Source organism: Centruroides vittatus, unplaced genomic scaffold (genome assembly GCF_030686945.1).
Source record: "Centruroides vittatus isolate TY-2023 unplaced genomic scaffold, ASM3068694v2 scaffold_769, whole genome shotgun sequence".
In the NCBI taxonomy this organism is placed as follows: Eukaryota; Metazoa; Arthropoda; class Arachnida; order Scorpiones; family Buthidae; genus Centruroides; species Centruroides vittatus.
The window spans coordinates 964,756-990,465 of record NW_027122717.1 but is presented as its reverse complement, the minus strand read 5'-3'; the positions used below and the strand labels follow the sequence as shown (position 1 = coordinate 990,465).

Sequence of the window (25,710 nt, the reverse complement as noted above, 5' to 3'; positions counted from 1 at the left end):
TTTTATATTCTTCAATATATTTATTTTGTTTGTACAAAATGCAGAAATAATTTTTAACGATACGATAGCCTCGATGATTATTATAAAAATTTTCGTTAGGCTTAAAATCGACGAAAATTCAACGCGAAGCGACATGCAACGGAGAAAAATTTGAACATCGGACAGGTTAATGTATTTTTTCGTACAAAGTCAGAAACTGGAACAAATCATTAACTGGAAGGACCCCAGTCCCCAATTGGTTCCACTTATCGACGCTCTACTGTACTATAATATAATATAGTAGAAGGGTTAGAAGTACGAAATAATCTAATAATCTTAATCTTTGTTGTTGATATTTTTTGTCCGAGCAACGCCAGGCTCATCTGTTAGTACAATAATAATTGTATAATAAAAGGAGTTTCTGTTGTAACGAAAAACATAAATAATTATAGTCATTAATAAGTCTTTAAAAAATTCAAATTTTTCGTTTTCAGATTTTCATTTCAGAAAATTGATCAATAATATCTTCGCAATCTAGCCATTCGAGAGTATCTTTTTATATAGCAAGCATTGCTAAAGACCATAGCCTTTCCTGTCCTATTGAATTTCTTAAATAATTTTTAATTCGTTTTAAAACAGAGAAAAATTCTGTACTGAAGTCCGGTCCCACCGAATTACGGACCCCAGACGATTGTCTTATTTGTCAATCTGACACTGGATCATCCCACCAGTGGTTGAATAGATGAAATTAGAGAACGCTGATAGTTCGTGCATGAACGAGTTGGCCACATGGAGTTTTGCGGATTTTCTTCATGCGTCTTATCTATTGAATAAATAGGAGCCAGTTTCCCATACGAAGACCTATCAGATGTCATTCCCCTTGACAGATTACCCTTATGTGTTGCGTTCGCCCAACAAACTTACCAGACTTTGGATCATCCTAAACATTCATATTTTTGCCATATTCAAAACTTATTTTTACTCTCCATTAGAACAACTTTTCTCTTTTAATTCATGCACGACTTCTGTTTAATTCTCTTAATAAATGTAATATTCCATCTGAGGTTATAACGTAGCAACATTACATTTTCAATCTATTTATTCTGGTAATTTTCTTTAAGAACAATGATAATTTTTTTCAAGTATCATCATTTTTAGCTTTAGACAATATTTTCTCTTCCAGCTAGTTTATTCTTTGGCACTTCTAAAGATAATAAAGTGACTTTACTTTCATTCTAGATGACTGCCTCGAAGAAGATGGTGACTCGAGTGAATTTATTTAGCTTATTGCACAATAAGCTAAATAAGCTGCAGATTAAAGCTTTTTCAATCATCTTTGCTCTCCAAATAATATATATGTAAAAATCTACACATTTTTGCATATATCACCATTTGGAGGAACAAAGGAAGGGCTTGTTACATGTTATAGCTTAGAGCCGCAATAAGTTTGTCCAACCGTGACTTTACTGTATATCTAACGAGTAGCACAGGCTCTTTACAGTATACAATCAGACTGCAGTGGCGTAGCGAGGGGAGAGGGGGTGTATCATGCTCCGGGCACCACTCGCAGAGGGGCGCCCAAATGGTCTCCAAGACAAACTATATCAGTCGATTGCAGAGAGAACATTTAGAGGCCGACGGCGGTTTACAGATCGGGTAGACCGCGGTTCAGAAAAATTTCATTGCAAAGACAGCGTTTTGAGCTTGCCACAATGTAGACAGCGATTAGAAACAAATTATTTGACCTGCTTTCTAGACTCACTCGACAGCAGGTTTTTTTTTTTTAACTCTTTCCGCCCTGTGGGCACTAAGAGGGCCTCTTTTAGTAGGCCCATTATGGGTTCGGCCAGGCCCACAATGGGGCGACCGGGTGGTGAGGGACGGCAGGTTTAGAGGGCTTTTTAATTCGAGTGGTAGTTTTATTGGTAGAAAAGTTTAGATAAAAATGGATATCATTCCTTCGATAAATGTTGTAAACGGTACGAATCGACAAAATTATTCATTAATTAATTGCTTGGAGCAAAAATAACAAAATTAAATATTTTAAATTTGTTTTAAATGTTCCAATTCCGATATTCAAATGGGTGAAGACTTAAAACTACAATTAATTTAAATCAGATGCATTTATTTACAATTCGAGTATCGTGTCGGTTATAAAACGTTAATGCATTTTGGAGTCATTGTAGTTAATCACATGGTCAAAACATTTGTTATACAAATGAGACATTTTTAGTAATTACCGAAATCTTTTTATAGAAATAAAAAATGAATAATTTTAAATATTTTATTATTACTATTACATTTCGACAGTTGCGAAGGGAGACGATGTCGAAATAATTCCTTAAAAATCTATTCCGAAGACGAATTTCGAATTTTGGTATAAATTTTCTAAATAAAGATTTGTTCGTATTTTAAACTGTATTGGCGACGAAATTAAATATCGAAATGGAAAAGGGTTGTCATTAATTGTCAAACAATGGTTGTTGACGGCCTAAAGATTTTATTTCCGGAAGCTTTCGGAATATAGCTGGCGACCTATTCTGACGTCACAAACGAATAACCCGATTGGCCGAACGACTCCTAAAACAGGAGAGTAATGGCGAAGAAAGTAAGGGCCAATGTTTTGCCGAAGTTCCTTTAGACGGCGTTCAGAAATACACGCTCTTCGTCTTTGCGACGCATTTTAAACCGCGGTTCATCCAGCCAACGTCTATAGGCTGTTCTGTTGTTAAACGTCGTTTAATGTAAACTCTGTCTCTGCAATCGGCTGTAAGTGTTTCTGGAGGGGGGAGGGAGCGCAAATAAAGTGTCATGCCCCGGGCGCCAGTTATGTTCGCTACGCCACTGTCAGACTGTGCTGGATTCATTCTTAAAAATCAGATGAAGAGTTTCCTTCTTATACTGTTAGTTTAAATCAGCGTTTCTCAACCTGAGGGTCGCAACCCCTAGCACGTACACATCAAGTTGGAACTTGTAAATTGCTCATGTATGTACTGTACACGTCATACATGCATGTTCATATCCGTCGCTATAAACGCAGCGACATAAAACAATAGGAATAGTTGTATTACATTTTTTATACTGTTGGTATTTTCTTAATGTATAAAATTGGTGCAATGTAATTATATAATATTTTTAAAAAATTTACATTTATAATTACAGTCAAAATTCAATTAGTAAGGCTTACTGTTATTATTCCTTTGGGTAGGGGTTCGCGACATATTAATTTTATTTATATTTACTATTTGGGGGGGTCGCAGAGCTAAGAAGGTTGAGAATCACTGGTTTAAATGATATTTAACCGTTTCCGATGGCAAATCCGATTATTTTTCATAAATTCCGATGCACCTTCTTTATCGTGTTAATGATTCATATGCTGTTGATGTTATTCGGTATAATTAGCTTGACAACTTGTCCAATTTTCATATCAACTAAATAGCTAATAAGAAATTAATAATTCATAACTATTTTCCATAGTAACAAAATCAATCATAACTACTGTTATATATTTAAAAAGCCAGCGTAAATCGGCATTTACCTATCAGGAATTCACGCATTGACACACTTTTCACATACTTTTTATGCATAATTTACAGGAATAATCATTAAAATTTCAAATGTTTAGCATTGATATAACAAAAACTTATAGCAAAACGAAAAGATATGTAGGTCTATAATATAGTTCAAGTACATGAAAATACAATAAAAACATATATAAAACGGACCCTCTACAAAACAAAAAAAATCTTTCTACGCCGAAAGGATTTTTGAGCCTCAACTGTATAACAATCTGAATAAAGTGGAATTTTTGGAGTAACAGCTAAATTCTAAACCATTAAGCGCATTTCAAGGATATAGGTTTTAACACAGAGAAGTCTGTGTAAAAATCCAACATGTCTCGATGTGTTTTTTGAAACATAAAATACATATTAAACAGTTCAAAATATAAATTTTAACATTTCTTCAATACACTTTTCTGCATAACCCGCTATAAAATGGAAAATTTTGGCCGGTACCGTCGCGTTCCGTTTTAGACACGTTTTACTATATTAGCGAGATTGAGGCCGAGGTTTTAAACTCGAAAACGTGTACGTCGGACGTTCAGCGCCGCTTTCCTGTAAGCTTAGAAGTTTGACAATGGCGTTTGGAATTGTCAAACTTCATTCACGAACAAGTTAATTTCGTACGCCATCACGACCAGTGTGTCATGCATTGCTACATAGAGCGTTGTAGTACAGTGTGTCGCCAATCGAACGGCCTTTGAAAGTTCCAGGGGGTGGACACTCTTATCGGGATTTTTGTGATAGTTTTTTAACTCTCTAGTTGGTGGATAATACATTTGGATCGTTGGTGAGCATTTGTCGCCACTTGTCGGCAATCTTCGGGGGCTCGAGCATGTGACATTTTTACTGTTGAGTTTTCCTTCTCTTTATAGTACACTCCTTTTCTCTGGACAGTACACACGTGGACCTCGCATCAGTTACTACACTTTTACGCAACGTTAAGTAGTTACACAGGGACTGCATGTGAGTTTTTAGTCTATCATTTCTAATTTTTCGTATTTAGATATTATTTAATAATTTATATTTTGTAGACCATTTATCATGACACCCAAAATGTTACCCTAGGATCCAAAATGGCGGCGGGGAAAATTTTTCCCTACGTTGGAGACTGCGACGGGGAAAGAAATTTTCCCTCGATTCAAGATGGCTGCGTTTCCGGCCGCCATCTTGAATTTCTCTGCACACTCCGCGGATATTAACCGAAATAAACAATAAAAAAATAAAGAATTTTTTTACTCACTTTTCGATGGTGGTTGCCTGCTTCTTCCTATCTTTTTTTCCTTTCCGAACGTATTTTTAAATATACGCCCTTTCTCGTACTTTCTTTTACATATTACGGTCTCGTCGATTTCCACCGTTTTATTCGGCACTCCTTTTTTAAACGATGTCAAATTACTCAAAGCTATAAGCAATACCAACCGTATGTGATTGGACCAATCGACTCCCGTTTTTCTGGATTTGCCCGCCGCAATCGCCGAGGTCGTCGCCGTACATTCCAGACATAGTTAGTGCCATATAAACGACAGAATGCAACTCCAAGAAATGTGGCCAAATTTACTTTTAAATGTTCCATCAAAGGCAGAGATCTTCGTTCCGCACTTACTACATCGCAAGAAACAGCTTTCTCTATTACTCCGATAGTATAATTTGCATAAAGAATCGCAATGAATGCAAACGGACTCGGTCGGCTGTATGCCTAATTTTACAGCAAATTTCAATGCGTTATCGATACTGGGAGGCAAACCTGGTTCCAAAAAGTCGTCTTCAATTAACATGGAGAAATCACGGGTGGTGCATTTCGACCAAAATTCGTCGTTGCAACTCAAATCTGCAAAACTACTCATTATCGAACAATTGCAAATAAACTATACGTTTACCGATAATAAATTGTGCGAGAATGAAATATCGTAATGAAATAAAACAGCAATTATTCCAATACGCAATTCGTCGCAACACTACAGCAAACGATTCCAACTGGAAACTAGTCGATTTGCATAAAATTGCCCGGAAAGGAACAGAATCACGTCGTAGATCATGCATTTGCATATTCGTTCGTAACACCCCTACGTATTTCCCGCCGATTTTACTCTCGCACGACGCTACGAAAAAGCTTCCTCTACCGTCGCAAATACACACTACCGTCCGTTTCGAGGTTACAGGAAACTCGGCCACGTCGAACGCAGGGTCGAAACCGAACGGGGAAAAATTCTCAACGGCGTCGACGTCACGACTCTAGGGAAAATTTTTTTCCCCGTAGTAGTCTCCGAAGTAGGGAAAAAATCCCACCGCCGCCATTTTGGATCCTAAGGTAACATTAACCGAAAATGCATTTTTAATCAAACATTACAAGAAGAATTTCCATTTATTAAGAAAGGAATAACGAATAGTGACGTCAAATGCAACAAATGTTTAGCCAGCTTTAATAATGCGAATAGTGGCAGATCATCAATTACGCAACATATTCAGACAGCAAAACACAAAGAAGCGGACATACAGCTTCAACAAACAAATCGTTAAACTCATTTTTCATTAATAAAAATTTCAATGACAATCTAAAGGATTTAGCAATAAAAGAGGTATCTTGGTGTTATCAATACAACATAACTATTCATTTTGATCAAACGACTGCTCTTCTAAATTAATTAAGAAATGTTTTGAGGAAAAATATTCTTCTGCAAGAACGAAAACGGAAGCAATCATTTGTAATGTTTCGCACCATATTCTTTTGAATCAATTAAAACTGACTTAAGCAAAACAAATTATATAACTATTTATTTGGATTGTTCGAATCATGGTAATACTAAATTGTGCACAATTCTGGTCAGATATTTTTTACCCAATTGCGGTGTCAGAGTAAAAGTTTTGAATATAAATAATCTTTCTGGAGAAACTTCAGATATATTAACAAATTGCATCAAGGATTCACTGTCATTTGAAATTACTAATAAATTACTCGCTTTGTGTGCTGACAATACCAACAGCAATTTTGGTGGTTTCCAGAGAAAAGGAAAGAATAATGTTTTATTTAAAATGCAACAATCAAGTAAACATAAATTGATAGGAGTTAATTGTGCTGCCCACATATTGAACAATTGCATAACCACTGCTGTAGATTGTCTTCTGATATTGAAGTGATATTAGTAAAAATTTATTCACATTTCTATATTTATACAATACGAGTAGAAGATTTGAAAGAATTTTGTGATGACGCAGAGGTTCAATATAAAAAGCTTCTTGGTTACAGCAAAACACGCTGGCTAACTCTTTTACCAGCTTTAGATAGAATTTTAGAACTATTTAATCCATTAAAATCATACTTTTTGAATCTGGAAAAATGTCCCACAATTCTGAAAAACTTTTTCAATGAAACATTAGCAGAGGAATGGTTATTATATATTCATAACCAAGCCTCAATATTTCACCAATATATATTGAAAGTTGAATCACAAGAAATCTCAATGTGCGAAACATCCATACTTCTAAAGGAATTAAAGTTAAAGTTAGTTGAAAGAAAAAATGAGGTGTTTCTTCCTATTGTTATTAGAAAAGTGATTTTAGCATTAGAAAAATCAAAAAATATACAAGCCAAAAAATTCAATGATGCTGTGCACACATTTTATCAAACGTGCATAGATTATCTAAATAATTGGGACATGTGTTTTATTGAAATAGAGGTGTTTGAATGGGTCACATTACGCGAAATCCCTTTGTGGGCAAAGGTAGAGGAAAGCTATATTTTTATTTTGAATTATTGGTCCATAAATATACTCGACGGTGAATTATTTGATGAAGTTTCGTGTGTAAAAAAACATGTCACAAACGAAAAGATCGACGAATGGCGACAGAATAACAAGCCCTGCCATCAAAGGTGGGTTGAGATTTTTGAACACTTTACAGCAAAAGAAATTGCTTTCAAAAACATTTGTAAAATTGTAGAATTTCCTTTATGTCTCCCTGGATCTAATGCCCCTGTCGAACGAATATTTTCACTAGTGAATAATATGTGGACAAATGAAAAAACCCAGTTAAAAGTAAGCACATTAGAAGCATGTATTTCTGCAAATACAACTTTCCAATGAACTGTATAGAATTTTATGATTTTTTAAAACATGAACCGGTGCCTTGTAAATGCAACCGGTGCCTTGTAAGGTTGTAAATGTAAATAGATTTTACTTGGTAAATATTATTAAAGATAAAATATCTAAAAAATAAAAGATAATTTTATTTAAAATTATAAACAATAAAGACATAAATGAATATATTAAAGTATTATCAAGAAGAGATTACTTTTAGGTCAATATCTATATATTAATGTATGCACGAATTACCTAAAAGTAACTATTGCTATATTTACCATACAAGAGATTACTTACGTATCTAACATGCTTCTACGAAATTCTATCCAATTTTATGAAAAAGAATTTTAATTATTTTAAAATAAATACCTATGAATAATTGCTTCATCTCTATACACCATCCTGTTATTATGACAACCAATTCCACACAAAAATATAATTTTAAAAAATTCATTAAATTGTCAAAGCGTATCCTAGCAACGAACAGATAACAAAACTCTAAATAGCGATAGCAGCGACATTATGTTAAAATTAAAATAAACTTTTTTTAATTATTATATATTTAACACGTAAATTATAATTATTGCTTACAATATTATAATATAAATAAAAATGTATTAAGCTAAATTATTTATAATTTGAATTAAAAGAAAAAAATAAAAATAAAAAAGATACACTCTTCCAACATGGCTGTTGCATGCCTTAGTGTTTGTCTAGTTCAAGATGATGGATATTTTGACGTTTCTGTCGGGTGTAATTATGATCTCTGTTATAACTTATTTAATTATAAACGTAAATAAGTTTGTGAGGAATATAAAATGTGTAAAAAAAGCGAAAAAAGTATTAGTAGTCGTCGCTCATCCGGATGACGAATGCATGTTCTTCGCTCCTACTTTGATAAATCTGTGTAAAAGAGAAAAGTCATCGGTTACGGAAGTCCATTTGTTATGTTTATCATCGGGTAAGTTAAACAAATTTTGCGTTATTTAGTATTTTAATAGGTTAATTTACTTATTAAATGCAAAATCACTGAATTATAGACTGATCTTTGCATATACGAAAATTACCTAAACACGCGAACTTTCGCGGAAGAAACGTGCGTGACATTTGTTTCCCGACAAAAGCATGTTTTTAATTAGCTCAAACGATAAATAATATGTCTGTATCTGGTTTTACTCATTACGATTTGTTTCTGAGAATTGTATATAATTTGGTTTCGTAATAATAGGAAGAAAACCTATTAAAAATTTAGTAGATGTTACTTTTAGGTCATTGATTTACATACGTACTGCATAGGAACCGTACATTAAATATCTATATAGTGAAAAATGCATTATCGTACGCAATGGGGGAGGCATTGTTTACGTGGACTTTTAATTGTTTTTATATGAATGCTAACTAGTTGTGTGAATAAACTATCAGGTAGAAAATATTTGCAGAACTTTAAGTTGGTTCTTTGATGTTAGGCTTTGCAAACTATTGTATGTATTGTGCATTATATAAAATTAAAGGAACATGACTTGACAAAAATATTTCATAACATGTACTGGGGGGGTCAAAAGTGGCTCAAAAACTGTATAAGTAATTAATGGATGTTGACATGAGCTAACTTTAATTGACAAAAAGCAACTTCAATTAACAGAATTTATGTTTAGATTTGGTTTAGGATTATTTAGTATGTAGACATTGAAGATATAAATATTTAACTATACTTTTTCCTTCCTATACTTGTTCCTAATCAGCTTTATTTTATTCCATAATATTTCATTGATTTTGTCTAAGGCTTCATTGATATAGTGTATAATGAGATTGATTGTCTTCATTTATCCTTACACTGATTAATTATTCATTTTCTATTTTAATTTGAATAAAAAATGAAGTAAGTGTATTTTTTTCACTTCGGGTTTTAATTTTATTTATAACAAGAATTGAATACACTATTTCTTTTATATCATTCTTGAATATTATAAGAACAATGCAAAAGATAGATGTGTATGTTACGTACAGATCTTAAAACTTGTACCGTACATCTGTTGCCATTATTTTAATTTAAAAATTGGTTACATGAAGAATTTATATTAATTTGAAATGATTATTTAAACATCTAATAGAAATACAGAAGTGATTAAAACTGAAAAAAAAAAAAAAGATTTATGAAGCACATAAAATTTAAATAACAAGAAATTTATTTAATTATTTCACCGGTGTGTAGAGAGATTGTATTTAAATAACAAATGTTTCTAAAGAATTTTTGAACAACTAAACTCATTGACAGGAGAACAACTATTTTTAGTATAAATATAGGCTCAATTTAAATTAATTAAATAATTAAATAAATTTAAACTAATTTCTGGCCAAATTTTTAAATAAAATTAATAATATTGTCCCTGTCTATTCATATTTCCTGTGAATTTAACAACACAGTTAGGACACTACATTTACATTTATCAAAATGAGAATTTTTTTTAGCAAATAATTAAATATATCAAAATTCTAGAATGACTTCCTGAGGAAAATAATTAGTTAAATCTTACAGAAAAGAGAGGAAAATAAAAAAAGGGGGGAAAGAGGAAGAGATAAAGAAAAATATAAATGTGTTTCATTTGTCAATCTTCCAAAAGTTAAAATACTAACTGATATATGAAGAGATGTGTCAATATAACACATGTCAGAGCTCAAATAATAATTAAAAAAGTTAGAAATAAGATGTTGAAAGAGATAAATAAAAAAAGAATTTATTTAGTTCTTATTTTAGACAATGAAAAATGAAATGAAAGAATATATTAATGATATTAGGAACATTTTAAAGCTCGATATTCATAATAAAATTAAATGATTGCTAGATTAAATTGACTACTTTACTGTACTATTAATAGTGATAAAATAGTCTGATTTAATTTGTCAATCATTTGATGATATTATTAGGAAATTGAATATGAGAAATAAAAATGCAGCTTTAAATAAGAACAGAAACTAATTATGGATGAAATTAAATTTGTTTAGATTCAGGGGGGAACTAATTTAATGGATTTACAGAGAAAATTGCATTTAATAATAAAGTATTAAAAGAATAGTAATTAACTGTAAAAAGATGTGAATTTTAGAACTTTTATTATTTAATACATTTTTCATATGGTTCCACAATTAAATTTCATTCTATTTTAATATTTGAAAATGTATTTAATAGAGATAGCCAACACAGATATATTGATGTACTTTATTAGAATGTTTTCAATGTTGGAATCAGTTCATTTTAATCTTCTTTTGATTAGTCACTATCAAAAAAAGAGAGAGACTGGAGTATCAGTTTGTAAAGTGAATCAATTCCAATATATCAGGAACATTCCAATATGCTAAAATATTTCTGTCAAATCAGTATTGGTTACAACTCTAATATTTAATCTGAAAATGTAAATGAAACAGAGCAAATTTTTGTAACAAATGCAAACATTTTCACCCATGTTGAACAGGCATCATCACTTGCACACTCTCACTTGTTATAAAAATTGCTGGTTTATAGGTTTTGTGTTTTTAATTCTAATTTAACCAGTTTTAAGTGGCATTTAATTACCTAATTATATAATCTGTCAGTTTAAGCAAATTAAAAACTTATTTTTTAAAGCTGGAACTATTTTAAAAAATTGGTATTAAAGTGACCTTTATGCACATTTCCAGGACTTCTGATATAAACAAGAAGCAAACATTCAAGCATCAAGCTTTTTATTGAACAATTTTTAGCCAAACTTTTCAATTTGGAACACTTTTGAAAGACATTCTGGAACAAGTTAACTTGGATTACTATATTTTATTTTCCATTGTTCAATATACAATAACTGTTTCTGGAATGAAAAAGGTAAAAAATATAAAGAAGTATCATGTACACATTATCAAGAAGAATTGGGGGGTGTGTATGTTTAAACTAACTGGTTTAAGTCCTGTCCAAGAAGATGAATTTTATAAAACTTTATTATTTATTATGATTCTTCACTTATTCATTTAAAGAGAGTGATTAGACTTCAGCTGAAAAGAATCAAATACTGAAAGATTTTTAAATGCTTACTGAGACATGAACTTACAACACATCGAACAGTAACCATATGCCATTACATTTATTTTTGGTTTAATTAAAAAGGCATAACTCTAAGTAAAAATACTTTTTTTATTATTATAGAAATATTTATGTTACATAATACAGAAAGTATTAAATTAATATGTGTATTATTTTCAGGTAATTACTACAGTCAAGGAAAATTAAGAAAAATTGAACTAAGGAAAAGTTGCCAAATCTTAGGAATTCCATTAAGTAACATTACAGTAGTACAACATACGTAAGAGAATATTCTGTATTTGTTATTTGTATTCAAATATTATATTTACACCATATTTTTATTTAAATTACCATATTTATTCTAATAAACAGCACAATGTCTATAACTTTTTTCATCTTGCAGCTGCACTGTTTATAAGAGAGCTTACTATTAGGGGGTGACTATTATTTCTATTTGTTGGGAATTGGGTGCAATTATTATTTGAAGTGACTGTTAATGGAATACATCCGATAACCTTTTCCACTATTATTATTCAGATAATAATGCAACACTCAACACAGTCACACTTTACTCGAACATTTGGTAAGAGTGAATACTAAATAAAATGTGCAATTTTTCAGTTTACAATAAGTCTTAACATTATACATGCCAGCATGCGAATGTGGAAAGAACAAATTTGAAAGAGGCACGTGTCGAACGTTCCAAACCGATAACGGAAGATTTTCGTTGGCGAATTTTTAAGTTGTATGCATTTGGGAACTACTCTTTTGGCTCTGCACGTTAGTAGGAAATGTAGTTGGGCGAGCAATTTCCTACTAACCAGCATGCTTACTGCCAGATAGTGCTGTGTATGACTTTATTCATCTTACACCTGAACTGTTTATTAGAAGGTGTTTAATAATAGAGATTGTTGTTTGTTAGAATAAATGCAGTTATTTATATAAAGTGACAAAAAAAGCTATATAATATAGTTATCATATATTATATAGTATCACTACTATATAATATATGATATTATAAGTTTAAGCAGAATATGTATTATATTAATATTTTTAATAATAAGTTTTTTGAAATTTTATAATCTGACAGTAATATTTTATGCATATTTATAAAATTTCTGATCATAGAAATATATTCAGATCATGGAATATTTTTGGTAACTAAAGTTACTAACAATTCAAAAAATATATCATAAATTACCTCATGTTTCATTTGCTAGAAGTATTATAATATAAAATAATTAATCATTTTGTAATTATATTTTTCTTTCACTTTTTAATAATTCTTGAATTATTTTAAATAATTTAATAATAATTCCAATAATTTGCGTATTTTATAATTTTAAAATAAGCAAATTATTGAATTTTATATTTTTTATAATTCAAATTGTTCAACAATGTATTTAATATTTGTATAGAAATAATAATAATAATTTCATTACATTTAAGTTTTCCTGCAAACTCCACATTGCATTGTTGCTCCCATAAATTGCACATTGCAAAAATCACCACAAACACTGAAACATCTTTCACTCAAAAAAATATAATGCAAGAACAAAATGAGGTCAACAATCTGTAAAAAGCAGCTTACTCAGTAGGTTATCATGAACATAATGTTGTCAATTTCATAACACTAGGACACTGATTTTGCCCAATTCAGAAAGTTTGGTTATTTTTTGAACAGACCTTGTTTGTAAAATTAAATTATGCCAGACAAACAACCATACAATAAATTTTTTTATATCATACAATAATATCTTTATATCATTATTATCCAAACAACATTAAAAAAGAAATACAAATAACAAAAAACATGTCAAATGTTCCATTTGGTGAAATGTCTGCCAGCCAAATGTCCGTGTGTCAAAAATATACTGCCATTCCAACTGATATGTGAACATAATGGTCAATACATTGAAATATCTTTAAAAAGATGTATCTCTTTAAAGACATTTCAGATTACTGACTTATACTGATAAAGATTACTGATTATTAAATAATACCTTTAATATAGCCACCTAAATTGCTTTAAAATGCACAATAAATGTAGAATAATGTTAAAACCTAATTAATTATAGCTAATCTTTTAAGTAGAAATAATAGGATTTTTTTTTACTATATTTAAAAAAAATGAGAATACAGTAGACCCCCCCTATAACACAGTAGATATGTTCCGTGCTATATGAATCCGAGTTGTACGAGTCACTTAAATACATGAGCCAATCACAGCTTGGCACGTGTGCAGTTTAGGGGCTATGGCTGTTTGAAAGGTTTTCTTCCATAAAATTAATCAATTCTAGACTAATTTGACTCAACATTTCCAAAACACATATAATTTTTTGGGAATAATCCATATAAACTATGCTATAAACAAAAAAATTGTAGGATTACTTACCAAGTGTGCACCGTTCGACGACACCATTGCTTAAGCTTGTTTACGTCGCAGAGTAGCTTGTCGAATGGTGGGTGCGTTCCCTGATCAGCAAATTTTTCACAAAAAAATAACTTAACTTTGGACCCATCATTAATAAAAATATAATTTTTATGGCTGTTGAATAATAAATGTTTTTAGTAGGTCCAGTGCTCGTTTAAACTCAACAGTTTGTACAATATCCGCTATTGGTCCAGATTCGACCAATCCTATCGCGACATGAGTCAGTGATGATGTTTATTGTGTTATACAAGTCTCTTTTAGTGTGTTATACGAATACGATGGCAATTTTTTCGGCATGTTATACGAATCCGTGTTATATGAACCCGTGTTATAGAGGGTTCTATTGTATATAAAAATTTTATATTTATAATATAGTACCAACATTTAAGAATATTTTTTCTATTTTGGCTTTTTCTCCCATGTGGGCATTAAGAGGGCCTATTGCAGGTTTAGCAATGGGGGCAACTTGGTGATAAGAGCCAGGGTTTGATGTATTTGGAATGGACTGTCCATGAAAAATTCATAAGGTTTTTTGACTGCTCAAATTTGATCCTGAGTCACCCTAGAGCAGTAACCTGACACCTAAAGTGCCTTAGCCATTTACCTAACAAACTATAAAATAAATTAGAGACCATCTTATCTGCATCTGTATTTACAGTATATCTTAGGTGAAATCTTAAAATAGGATACTTTATTTTACAAAATCAAAACTTTTACTGAAAATCTTATATAAAACTTGTAAATATCTACTTTTTAATAAGAAAATAAAATTGTAGTTACTAATTACTAGCTCATTAATTTTTACACTTTTTAAGTTCTCATTATTTTCATTTTTTTCTTTTTAATATTATATACAATAGAGTAAAAAATTGATGTATAGAAGATTTTGATTATGATAGTTTTGAATATTTTTTTATAAACCAAGATCTTTTCAGGGATTTTTTTTAATTGTTTAAAAGTAAATAATTTCACAAAGTTTAAACTTCATTTCTGAAGTTTACTTTAAAAAATATATAATCTAGGCTTAGAATTAAATTTTTCGATGGCCAATATAATAGTAATAATAAATTTCATAAGAATTTAAGGTAACTTTTATATTTAAATAGTTTTCAAAACTGCTTGTATTGTACTTCATTCTGTAGAAACAGTAATATAGAATTTTTCAAAGGAATGACAATGAAAAATATTTACATATATAATACTTGATCATAACAAATCAGCAAAAATAGAAATATTTGATAAATATTAATAAGTAATTGTATTACATAGATTTACATGAATCATGAAAATATCAGATATTAGATATTTTCAAATACATCCACATCCTGTTATCTAAACTCTCACTATAATAAATGGCATTCTTTAATACTTCTTGTAATATGTAAATCAAATGGTTCCAATATTATGAATTCATTCAGAGTATATAAAAAAATTTAAAATTTGCACTAGTAAAAGTGGGAAGAAGTAGGAAGCAACACGTTTCCATTATCTGTTACTTTCCTAGCTGGTATGTACAGTATGAGGTCATCAAAGTAAATATGGTATTTCTTAGTGGCAACCTTAGGCACTCTTAGATAATTCCTGACAGGACAACTCACAATAAGCACTTTGAATACAAGAGATGTGTGGAATTCATAACCAAATTGAAGATCAATTTGGTTATGTAGCATGAGTGACCTCACAGAAGAAATTGATGAACAGTCTGGTAGCAAACAAGGACCTGCAATTCCATTCTTTTTTCTTCAGAAATTGCCAACTCTTGACTGAAAAGAAGGAGAAGGACAGAAAACTGAAGCTTCAGACTCTGGTCCTCTAACTTGCAAGGCATGGTTGAGGCAAAGATAAATGCTAAGCATCACAATACCAAGGATGTTCTGAAGACTTCTATCACGGAAGTAATGGCGAACATGGACAAGGAGTAGGTCAAGCATGTCTATAGCTGTTTCGGGTCAAGGCTGGAGAAGGTTGGGCATGTAGCAATTAATTGCAACTTGGAGGCTACATAGAATAATTTTACTCTATATGTTGTATACTACTTTTGTACCAATTTTTGTATGAATACATTACTTTTTCCTTCTATTTTTTTAATTGTTTTTCATTACACGGTGATTTTTCTGGATTTACCTCAACGACCCTATATATAACATGGGAAAATATTGGAATCATGTCAAATTTGACCCTTCAGGTTTTTTTTGCAAGCTTCAATATTTTAAGATCCCTGAATCAAAAAATTTTGAAAAAAGGAAAAAATTTCCATGTGTTTGTTTATGTGTATGTGTATGTACCATATTTTCTGGCATATAAGACGACCCCCGATTTTTACAGTTAAAATATAGAGTTTGGGATATAGTCACCCTATGAAATGACACCCAGCGTATAAGACAACCCCCGACTTTTGAGAAAAATTTCTTGGGTTAAAAAGTCGTCTTATATGCCGGAAAATATGGTATTTTGTTTAATATCTCAGTATGGGTAAAGATTAAAAAGTTGGCCAATGGTATTTACATTAAAATATAAAAATATAATTTATATATTTTAATATATTTTCAATTAATTTTTTAATACAATATTAAAATACAACTGAACCTGTCTATCTTGAATCTCATGGGAACGAGGGGGGAAAAATTTGAGATAAGACAGGTTTAGAGATGAGATATAGAGGCTCCTACACAGTAAATGGTAATAGGTTTGATTTGAAGATATGGTATTTTATTAGTACAATAGCAAGTATGGTATATATCTGTATTAGATGTGAATAAAACGTTTTTGACACATCTTAACAGAAATAGTTTGTCAACAGTTTCTGATGCCTAACTTCAACCGATAAGATGCAAACCAAACTCATAGTCAATCAGAGAAAAGCAGCATTAATTGCAACTATGTACAGTATTGAAAGAAATATTTCTTAACTACAATTTATGCTATTAAAATATAATTACTGAGCTTTGAATTTGTAATTGACATTTCAGTCTGTAGTTTGAGACAGAAAGGTTTTGAGATAAATGTGGAAAATATATTGAATTTACGCTGAAATGGAAAAAAATAAATTTTGAGATAAACTTGTTTAAGATAGACAGGTTCAATCAACTGTATAATTTTTGTAGCTTTAATATATTTTTATAGTTTAATGTAAATACTATCAACCTATACTATCAACAAATACTATTGGGAAGTCTCGACATTCTCAAAGTGTCGAGACTTTGAGAATGTCGAGACTTCCCAAACTCTAATTTTAACATAAAATCTAAATTTTTAAATGAAACATTTTTTAAAATATTGTTTTTTATTGTGTTTAATAATTAATTTACATATATGCTGAAGATGGTTGGAATTAATGCTGAAAAAATTTCTTAATAAATATTTTTAGTTTCCAAAACAAGCTGTTTCATTTTTGATTTGAAAAAAAAGAAATTAAAATATTCCAAATATTCTATTGAATTTCAGTAGAGTAAAGTACTTGGAATATATTTTATTTTCAACATTAATTACAATGAATTGTATTACATAATGTTTACAAAGAAAATCAATGTTGCTATGCATAAATTGATTTTTACTCTAATGTTCAAAAGCCTTAATTTAATATAATTGAATGAGTCAATAACAGCATATGAAATAATTAAATATTGATTAAGTAAATACTCTTACATATTATTATATTTAATTTTATACACTATTTATTTATTTATTTATTTTTTGTTTAATTTTGCACTTAATATTAGTTTTTTTTTATACTTGTCAAGATCAATGCCTGATGATCCTATGTGTTTATGGAGAGAAGATTTAGTTGGCAACATTATTCTTAAGTTTATTGAAAAACTATCCATTGATACAGTAAGTTAATTATTTTAATGTTGTTACAGTTTATAAATTCTGGTTTAATGTGTTTATAAATGATATTTGTTCTATTTAGGTGTTTACATTTGATGAAAAAGGAATTAGTGGACATTTGAATCATAAATCTTTATACAATGGTTTGAAGTAAGTAAATTTTTATGAAAATTTTTAAAATATCAAAAATTAGATTCATCAGATATTTATAATTCAGATAAAGAAAAATTCTTTCCATACATTTCATGAATATTAAATATTGGGACCTAAGACCAAATTCAACTTTGCAACCCCAGGAATTTTTGTTTGTAGTTGGGTCTTGTTTCTCACTATTTGTCCATCCTGATTAATTTTTCATGTTATCCTGATGTGCATCCTGATTAATCCCATGTTAAGAAAGAAATATGTGAAGAAATGAATATTTGTTTCAAGATAACATTAAATATTACAAACTCTTATCACTTTACTAACAAACACAATGAGGTCATTAAAATGTATATTTGTAAGCATTAAAATTGAGTAAATTTTAGTATTTCATATTTATTTATAAATGTATGTATATAAATAAATAAATAAATATATATATATATATATATATAATACTAGCGGATGAGCCTGGCATTACCTGGGCAAAAGATAACAACAAAGGTTAAGATTATTAGATTATTTCATACTTCTAATCTTTTTATTATATTATATTATAGCCAGTTGAAAGGCCCGATGCAAGCATCGGGGCATGTGCACAGACTTTAGCAATTCCTAGCTTTGTCGCTATGCTTTGCTGGTGCTCGATACGCTGACACAGACTGCCCATTTTCTCAGTAGTAGCAGCAGTGTCATTTCATGGTGTAAATAATAAATTCATATCAATAATAAATTCCTATTACAAATAAAAATAATAATATACTGAATTATACTGTAAAAATATAAAATAAATATAAAATAATTCATATTGTTAATTTAAATAATAGCTAGGGATGCCCCTAGTGGCCGTTTTTGGCATACCGTGACAGAAATCATCCGGTTTTTTGATTTTATATAGTTGATATTCAAATTCAGCTAATTTGCTAAACATGTATGTCTAGCAAGTTGTAACTGATTTCTAAATGAAATTATATTTAAAACTATTTTACAATTCTATTTACATTTCTTTTTACAGTTATTTACTTGAAGAGGGATTAATTCCCAGAGGTAAATTTTAAAAAGCGTTTTAAAATATCTGTGTTATTATACATAGTCAGTCATTTTCATTTATTTTATTTATGCAATCTTTTTTTAGGGTGTAAAATTTATTTATTAGAAACGGTCAATATTTTTCGAAAATACAGCATTATTTTCGATTTAATTATCAGTTTAATTTGGTCAAATCGGGCATTTATTTCTTCGCTTCAAGAAGTTAGACTTGCACAGGTTTGTTTATTTTATTTATATTTTCTTTTTAATTATTTTGAATGTATCTTTTTAATATATCTGTTTCAATATATATTTATTATCTAGTTATCATATTTACCATATATACTAATATTTAAAATATATTCAATTTAATACATTTTTAATTCAGTTTTAAGGATTGAAAATTTTACACACAGCGATCTTTCGAAGCTTTCCACTAATATTAATAGTTCTTTTCTGGAAACAATATTTTTATGTTTATAATTTTATTTTCCTTTATTTTATTAAAAGCCTCTGCATATTTTAATAGAAAATAGTATGTTAATGTCTATGCTATTTCTAATATTTTAGAGAAAAAAATTCTTAAAATTTGTTAATATAATCTATTTAAATCAATTGGCATTTAAATATATATATAAATGCAACTTTATCACATGAATTACATAATCAAAATAAAACATTGGCATAAAAATAATAGATAAATAAATAAACAAAAGTGATAAAATTATTTGAATTTTGTTACTTTAGTTTAAATTACTTTACTTTGGTTACTTTTAGTTTGTTGGTTTGGTTACTTTTAGTTTGTATGTTTAGTTTGGTTACTTTGGTTACTTTTAGTAAAAAGAAGAAATAATCATGAAATAATCCATTTAAAAAATGTTTGGATACAGTATTACACTCAATAACCTATATTTAGGTTGAAAACATTTATGATGATATAAATAAATAAATCTCAGCAAGCATAAGATAGTTATGAAAGTTTGTTAACTATTTTGCTGAGTCTGATTTTGATTGTTATTAAAATAATTTTAATGATTATAATTAATACTAAGCCAAACAATTGCCGTAGTTAATCAGGCTAATGTTATGCTATAATTAATAATTAGAAACTAAGTAATTTCATACTAGAGATAGATGTTAGGTGTCATCTTTTATTTAAATTAATAATTTATTAAATAATTTGGAACATTCTAGAAGAAAAGAACTAGCCCAGAGTGGGACTTGAACCCGTAACCTATGCTTAGTGTGCAATGTGCTTGCCATCTAGACCCTGAGCAAGTCTTCAATTCAAGATGTATTTAAATTTAGGTATAAACATTCATGATTACACCAGCTAGGGATGACTTCTACATCTGTAGCCTATTACTCCTCCACTATGGCACTCAGCTGGCTGTATGTAACTGTGAATGGTTATATATAAATTTAAATACATCTGGAAGTGGAGACTTGCTCTGGATCCAAATGACATAACTGGCAAAAGCACACTTCACAGTAATTGGAGGTTGTGGGTTCAAGTCTTGCTCCTGGCTAGTTCTTTTCTTCTAGAAAGTTCTTTCTTCTTTTCTTTTCTTCTTTTCTTCTTTCTTCTTCTATTTATTAAATTATTATTATAATTAATTTAGATGAGAGATGACTACTAACATCTGCCTCTAGTACCAAATTACTTAGTTTATAATTATTAATTATGGTGTAATATTAGCCTGATTAATTACAGTGATCATTTGGCTTAATATTAATACATTAGGCTTCAGGACATTCATATATATGATTATAATTGACCGCACTACATACAAAAACATTCAGATTGATATCATTGAATCATGTGTGTTCACAAATGAAATTTTTCTCATAAATATAGTAGTTATTTATTTACTTTATTTATTTATTTATTTATCAAGTACATTTGGAAATGTCAGAGACAATTGTATTTCATTCCCCTGATAACAAGAAATTAATGATCCCCAATAAAATAATAACAAAATATAATTATTTATATATTAAATTATTTTGATTTAATATGATACTAAGTGAAACTTGGAAATAATGTAATTTCACATTTTACTATTGGCCTATTCAGAAATGTTTGATAACTGCTATTTCTATGCAGAAATTTGAAATTTTGTATCTTGTACAGGACAAGAAATCAGAATGTTCATTTTTATTTGTAATAAAAGCATATTAACAATGGAGCATACTCACTTCTAATATTTCAAATATACTTAATAATGTATACTAAATTATATAGTTACAATCAATTAAATTTGATTGTAACCACATAATCAATCTTGTGAAATGATTAATAATTAGAAGAACATGTTGTTATGATGAGTCTATCAAATTAAACTACTATTTCTGTAGCTAATTTATATGTAATAAATTTAGATATATGCTTATGTTTTATTTTTATTTTCAGAATGCAATGTCTTGTCACGTCAGTCAGTTATTGTGGTTCCGTAAGCTGTATATGATATTTTCTCGTTACATATTTATAAATACTTACAAAAAGTTAACTGAATCTCATTATAGTTTTCACAAAGACAAATAAGAACAATCAATGATATGTTTATGCAATAATAATAATTAAAATAATTTTATCATATTTCTATGATATGGATATTTAATCAAAATTAATTAAAACATTTCAAATGTGATATGATAATTAATAAAAAAAATATTTTGGGAGAAAAATTTTTATATGTAATTTGTTACATGGCAATTTATTTTTTATGAATAATATAACTGAAATGCATACAATTGCTAAGGAAAAATTCAAAACTAATAATTAAATATTTCAGAAATATTTATTTGTATATAAGCCAGCTACATATTTTAAGCAAGTCTTTAATCATATATATGTCATATGCCTTTTGTTTTATTTATTTAAAAATTTTACCTATGATTGTGTTGAATATTATGTCAAAATTCTTTCTGGAAGTACAAATTTTTTCACACACATATTAACAATTATATTAACATAAAATGTACAAAAACGTTTGTACAATTAGATAAAATGTTAGAGCCATAACCTACAAAATAAAAATAATTCATTCATATATACATATATATGAAGTTAGTTATTCTAGAAAATAATTTTATTTATAATACTAATATTTATTTTAAAATATGTAATCATTATAATAGTTAATTATAGTATATATCAAATATACATTTTATCTTCACCTGCTCCATTAGAAACTCTGATTTTAATTCCATAAGGATCCTCTATTTCTTATTTATAGTTTAGGTAGATCTTCATTTGGTTAGTTTCATTGTGTGCTGGGCATGTTTATAATGGGTGAAATTATTGTTGATATATTCACATTGAACTAAAAGCCTTTCAAATAAATCTAACCCAACTTATTATACCCTCCATATTAAATTATATAACAAAAGAAAGCTCAAATTATTATGAATACTGTTATCACTTTATGTAGAAATTATTATATAATATAAAATGTTACTGTTATCTTCAAACTGTATGAATATGAATTTACATACAACAAACAAAATATTCTTTTAGTTAAGTAATATTTCAGATTAAGATGAAAAATTAATTTTCTTATATGGATTGTGCAAGTGAACTTTTTGAAAATATTATGAAAATAAGATATATGTATACAAAATGAATGTGTTCATTTTATTTTCATACTGCTGTATATATATTGTACATACATTATTCACTTTCTATAAATTAAAAATTTGTTAAGTATGAAGTAACAGAATTTTTGTTGTTGTTGTTTGTTGTTATAAGCAGATTTTATATAAATAAAAAAAAACTGTGAAAATAATGTTAAGCCAAGAAATTTATTCAACTAAAAGGTAAATTGTTTAGCAAAATTGAGTATGCTCTTCTCAAAAATTTTGTACTTTGTCTCTAAAAGATGGTTAAATTTTTTTGATTTTATGATTTCAAATATGATTTTAATATCATAACATTGTCAAACTTCTTCTAAACCTCTAAACAGCAGCCATTTTTCAGAAACTTTTTTAAATAAAAATGTACACAAAATAACCTCCAAACAACGGCCATTCTAACTACCGCCAATTTTTTGTTTCTGTCAGTGGTCATTTTCAGAGATTCGACTATATTTGCAATAAATTATAATTGAAACACTCTTTATATATATGTATTTATTTTTAACATTAAAATTTAAATCTTTACTGCAAAATAAAAACATTTTTGGAAAAATTTTTATTTTATTATAAAATAAAAATTTTGTATATTCCAACATAAAATAAGAAACAATATTTTAGTCATACAATATTTACTTATTTTTTCTAGATGTTTTACGTAATAAGGGAGTTGAATGATTTTAAATTTAACTGCATTGTTAATTTCTTTTATAGTTTTACTAAATTTTTACCTCCTTTGTTTTTCTGTTACTTTTATTTCAGTTATTTAACACATTTTTCTCTTACTCTTAGTGTACTTGTATATTGTAAATTAATCAAAATTCTGTTCCATATTTTCACTCATAATTCATTAAAAAATAATCAGTTTTTTCCATCTTCATTTAAGAATATTCTTCAACTCCTTTGTTTTTTATCAAGTCATGTTAAAAAAGAAATCTTATCCTTTTACTACTGACCCTTGATGTAACTGACTAATAAGGGTCAAGGGATGATTTGATTTGTCATTCTATCCAGAGATGTTGCAACCAACTAAAAAATGAACTTCATATAAAATATGAAAAAAGACAATATTAATCCCCTATTGTTTAGTATATTGTTAGCACATCAGCAACTGCTTTATTATAACAAACTGCATTTAATATTTATTACTTTACTACTATCAGACTTATTTAGCCCCAAAGGAGAGATGCAAATTCATTTCATTTTTAAGGATGAGCTAAAAAGCTTGAAAATAATATTAATAACTATTATCTTAGTAAAATTAAGCAAGAATCAACATGACGATAACAGATCTAAATAATATACTGTGGTAAATACATGAGAAACAAAAATCACATTTTCAAGAGAAGATGTATCCATAATTACTGATGTACTCTCTAGTGAACATTCCATGCATTAACAGTCACAGTTTGATATTATCAGATAATGTATTTCTATTCTGATAGATGCACTGGAACAAGCAGATTTGGTCCATTTCTGAAATCTGTTATGTCAGGGTTAACAGTAGTATTTATAATAGAATTTGATTTATATAAGTGTGCACCACTTAACAATATTCTGTTTAATGACAGACCATGTATACAACAAAGGTCTCATAAGATTATAATGGAGCTGAAAATTTTATATTTGCTTGTATGTTTTATATGTTTAGATACAGGTACTTATAATTGCGTTTCATATAGCCTATGCAAGAAGTAGACTATACCATACAGGTTTGTCTAAGTACACTCTATGTTGTTTGCTTAATAATGTATTTCTTGGAATGTATCCCTGCCATTAAGTGGTGCATATCTCTATATTTGTGTTCAAAGTTCTAAACAATACAACTTTTAGATAATCTGAATCTATGGAATTATTTAAAATATTACTTTGATAAAACATTTAGAATCATCTGATTGTTTATATTGCTTATAATGATTAATAAAGCAATTTACTGAAAAAGACAATTGTTTGTATTTTAATAAATTTCTTGGCTTGGATATAAAACATCTAGAAGTTTATGGAATATTTATTTATTTACTTGATACTAATGAAAATGGTTTGTTGAGATTAATGTGTGCACAATAAATGTTACAATGATTATTTACTCCATAAATAACAATTTCTGAAACAAGCCTATACAGTACCATTTTATTGTGAATATTTGTTTGATATATTGAATGGAGGAGTCTTTCAGAAATATATATAATAATCCTGTTTTCCTTTATTTCATGTATATAAATATATTATTTGTATTGTTTATGAAATAAATATATTGTTAAAATGGATTCATGTATTTATGTATAGGCAAACATTTTGAAATTATAATAAATTTTAAAATTCATAATAAAATATGTTATTTTGTTTGTATTTTTCTACAAATTTTATGTTTCAAATTGACAAGAATATATTGAATTTCATGTTTAATGAATATTATTACACAGTAAACTAAAATTTTAAATGAATTAAATGAAAAACCAAATTCATTGAGACATTTGATGAATCTGGTATTATCAACTATTATTTGATTAATGAATATTGTGTAAAAATAAAGAAAAAAAGAACAAATTAAGTATCATAAATGTTTCACTATTTAAAAACTTCTTGCTGTGATATTGCAGACAATATTAATAAAAATAGTTTTTTTATATCAGCAGATCAAACTGCACACAAGTCAAATTAACATACAATGAACATTTGTATATTGCAGATACTGTACAGTATTGTACATGAACAATACATTTTTTTTTCTATTACTTTCCATCTTTTGGGCACTGAGAGAGCTTTTTTCTAGGCCTATCCTTGTAATGGTGGTGAAGGTTGAAGCTCAACAAAGAGTTTAACAAATTGTATTTAGCCTTCTCACCAATCACACCCAATAGTTTGGAAGATGCCTGTTAAACTAACGTAAAAATAACTTGATTTGGTTCCTTTTTATTCAATCCCATGTTACATCTGTAAAAGAATAAAAAAGAATCAACATAAATCTTATAGTCA

The 25,710-nt window shown here is 28.6% G+C and overlaps 2 protein-coding genes across 2 annotated transcripts in view; one reads left to right on the top strand and one right to left on the bottom strand.

Annotated features, from left to right (window-relative positions):
- LOC136989876 (calpain-A-like) overlaps positions 1 to 8,115 on the bottom strand; it is a 51,158-nt gene extending 43,043 nt beyond the window's left edge. The window contains exon 1 of the mRNA XM_067288166.1: positions 7,988 to 8,115. The gene's annotated coding sequence lies outside the window, so the exon portion shown is untranslated. The remainder of the gene's footprint in view (positions 1 to 7,987) is intronic.
- A 184-nt stretch (positions 8,116 to 8,299) lies between these two features.
- On the top strand, positions 8,300 to 22,683 carry PIG-L (phosphatidylinositol glycan anchor biosynthesis class L). The gene is made up of 7 exons (XM_067288183.1): positions 8,300 to 8,579; positions 11,847 to 11,946; positions 17,841 to 17,931; positions 18,011 to 18,078; positions 19,088 to 19,119; positions 19,208 to 19,338; positions 21,515 to 22,683. The coding sequence occupies exons 1-7, from the start codon at positions 8,342 to 8,344 to the stop codon at positions 21,644 to 21,646; spliced, it is 792 nt and encodes a 263-aa protein (XP_067144284.1). The 5' UTR covers positions 8,300 to 8,341; the 3' UTR covers positions 21,647 to 22,683.
- The last annotated feature ends 3,027 nt before the right edge of the window (positions 22,684 to 25,710 follow it).

Excerpts from the sequence above, each read along its gene's own strand:
- PIG-L (XM_067288183.1), top strand. The coding sequence starts at position 8,342 with ATGATGGATATTTTGACGTTTCTGTCGGGTGTAATTATGATCTCTGTT. Across the intron at positions 11,947-17,840 it reads ATTACAGTAGTACAACATAC|ATCAATGCCTGATGATCCTA; the intron begins GTAAGAGAATAT and ends ATACTTGTCAAG. Across the intron at positions 19,120-19,207 it reads AGAGGGATTAATTCCCAGAG|GGTGTAAAATTTATTTATTA; the intron begins GTAAATTTTAAA and ends ATCTTTTTTTAG.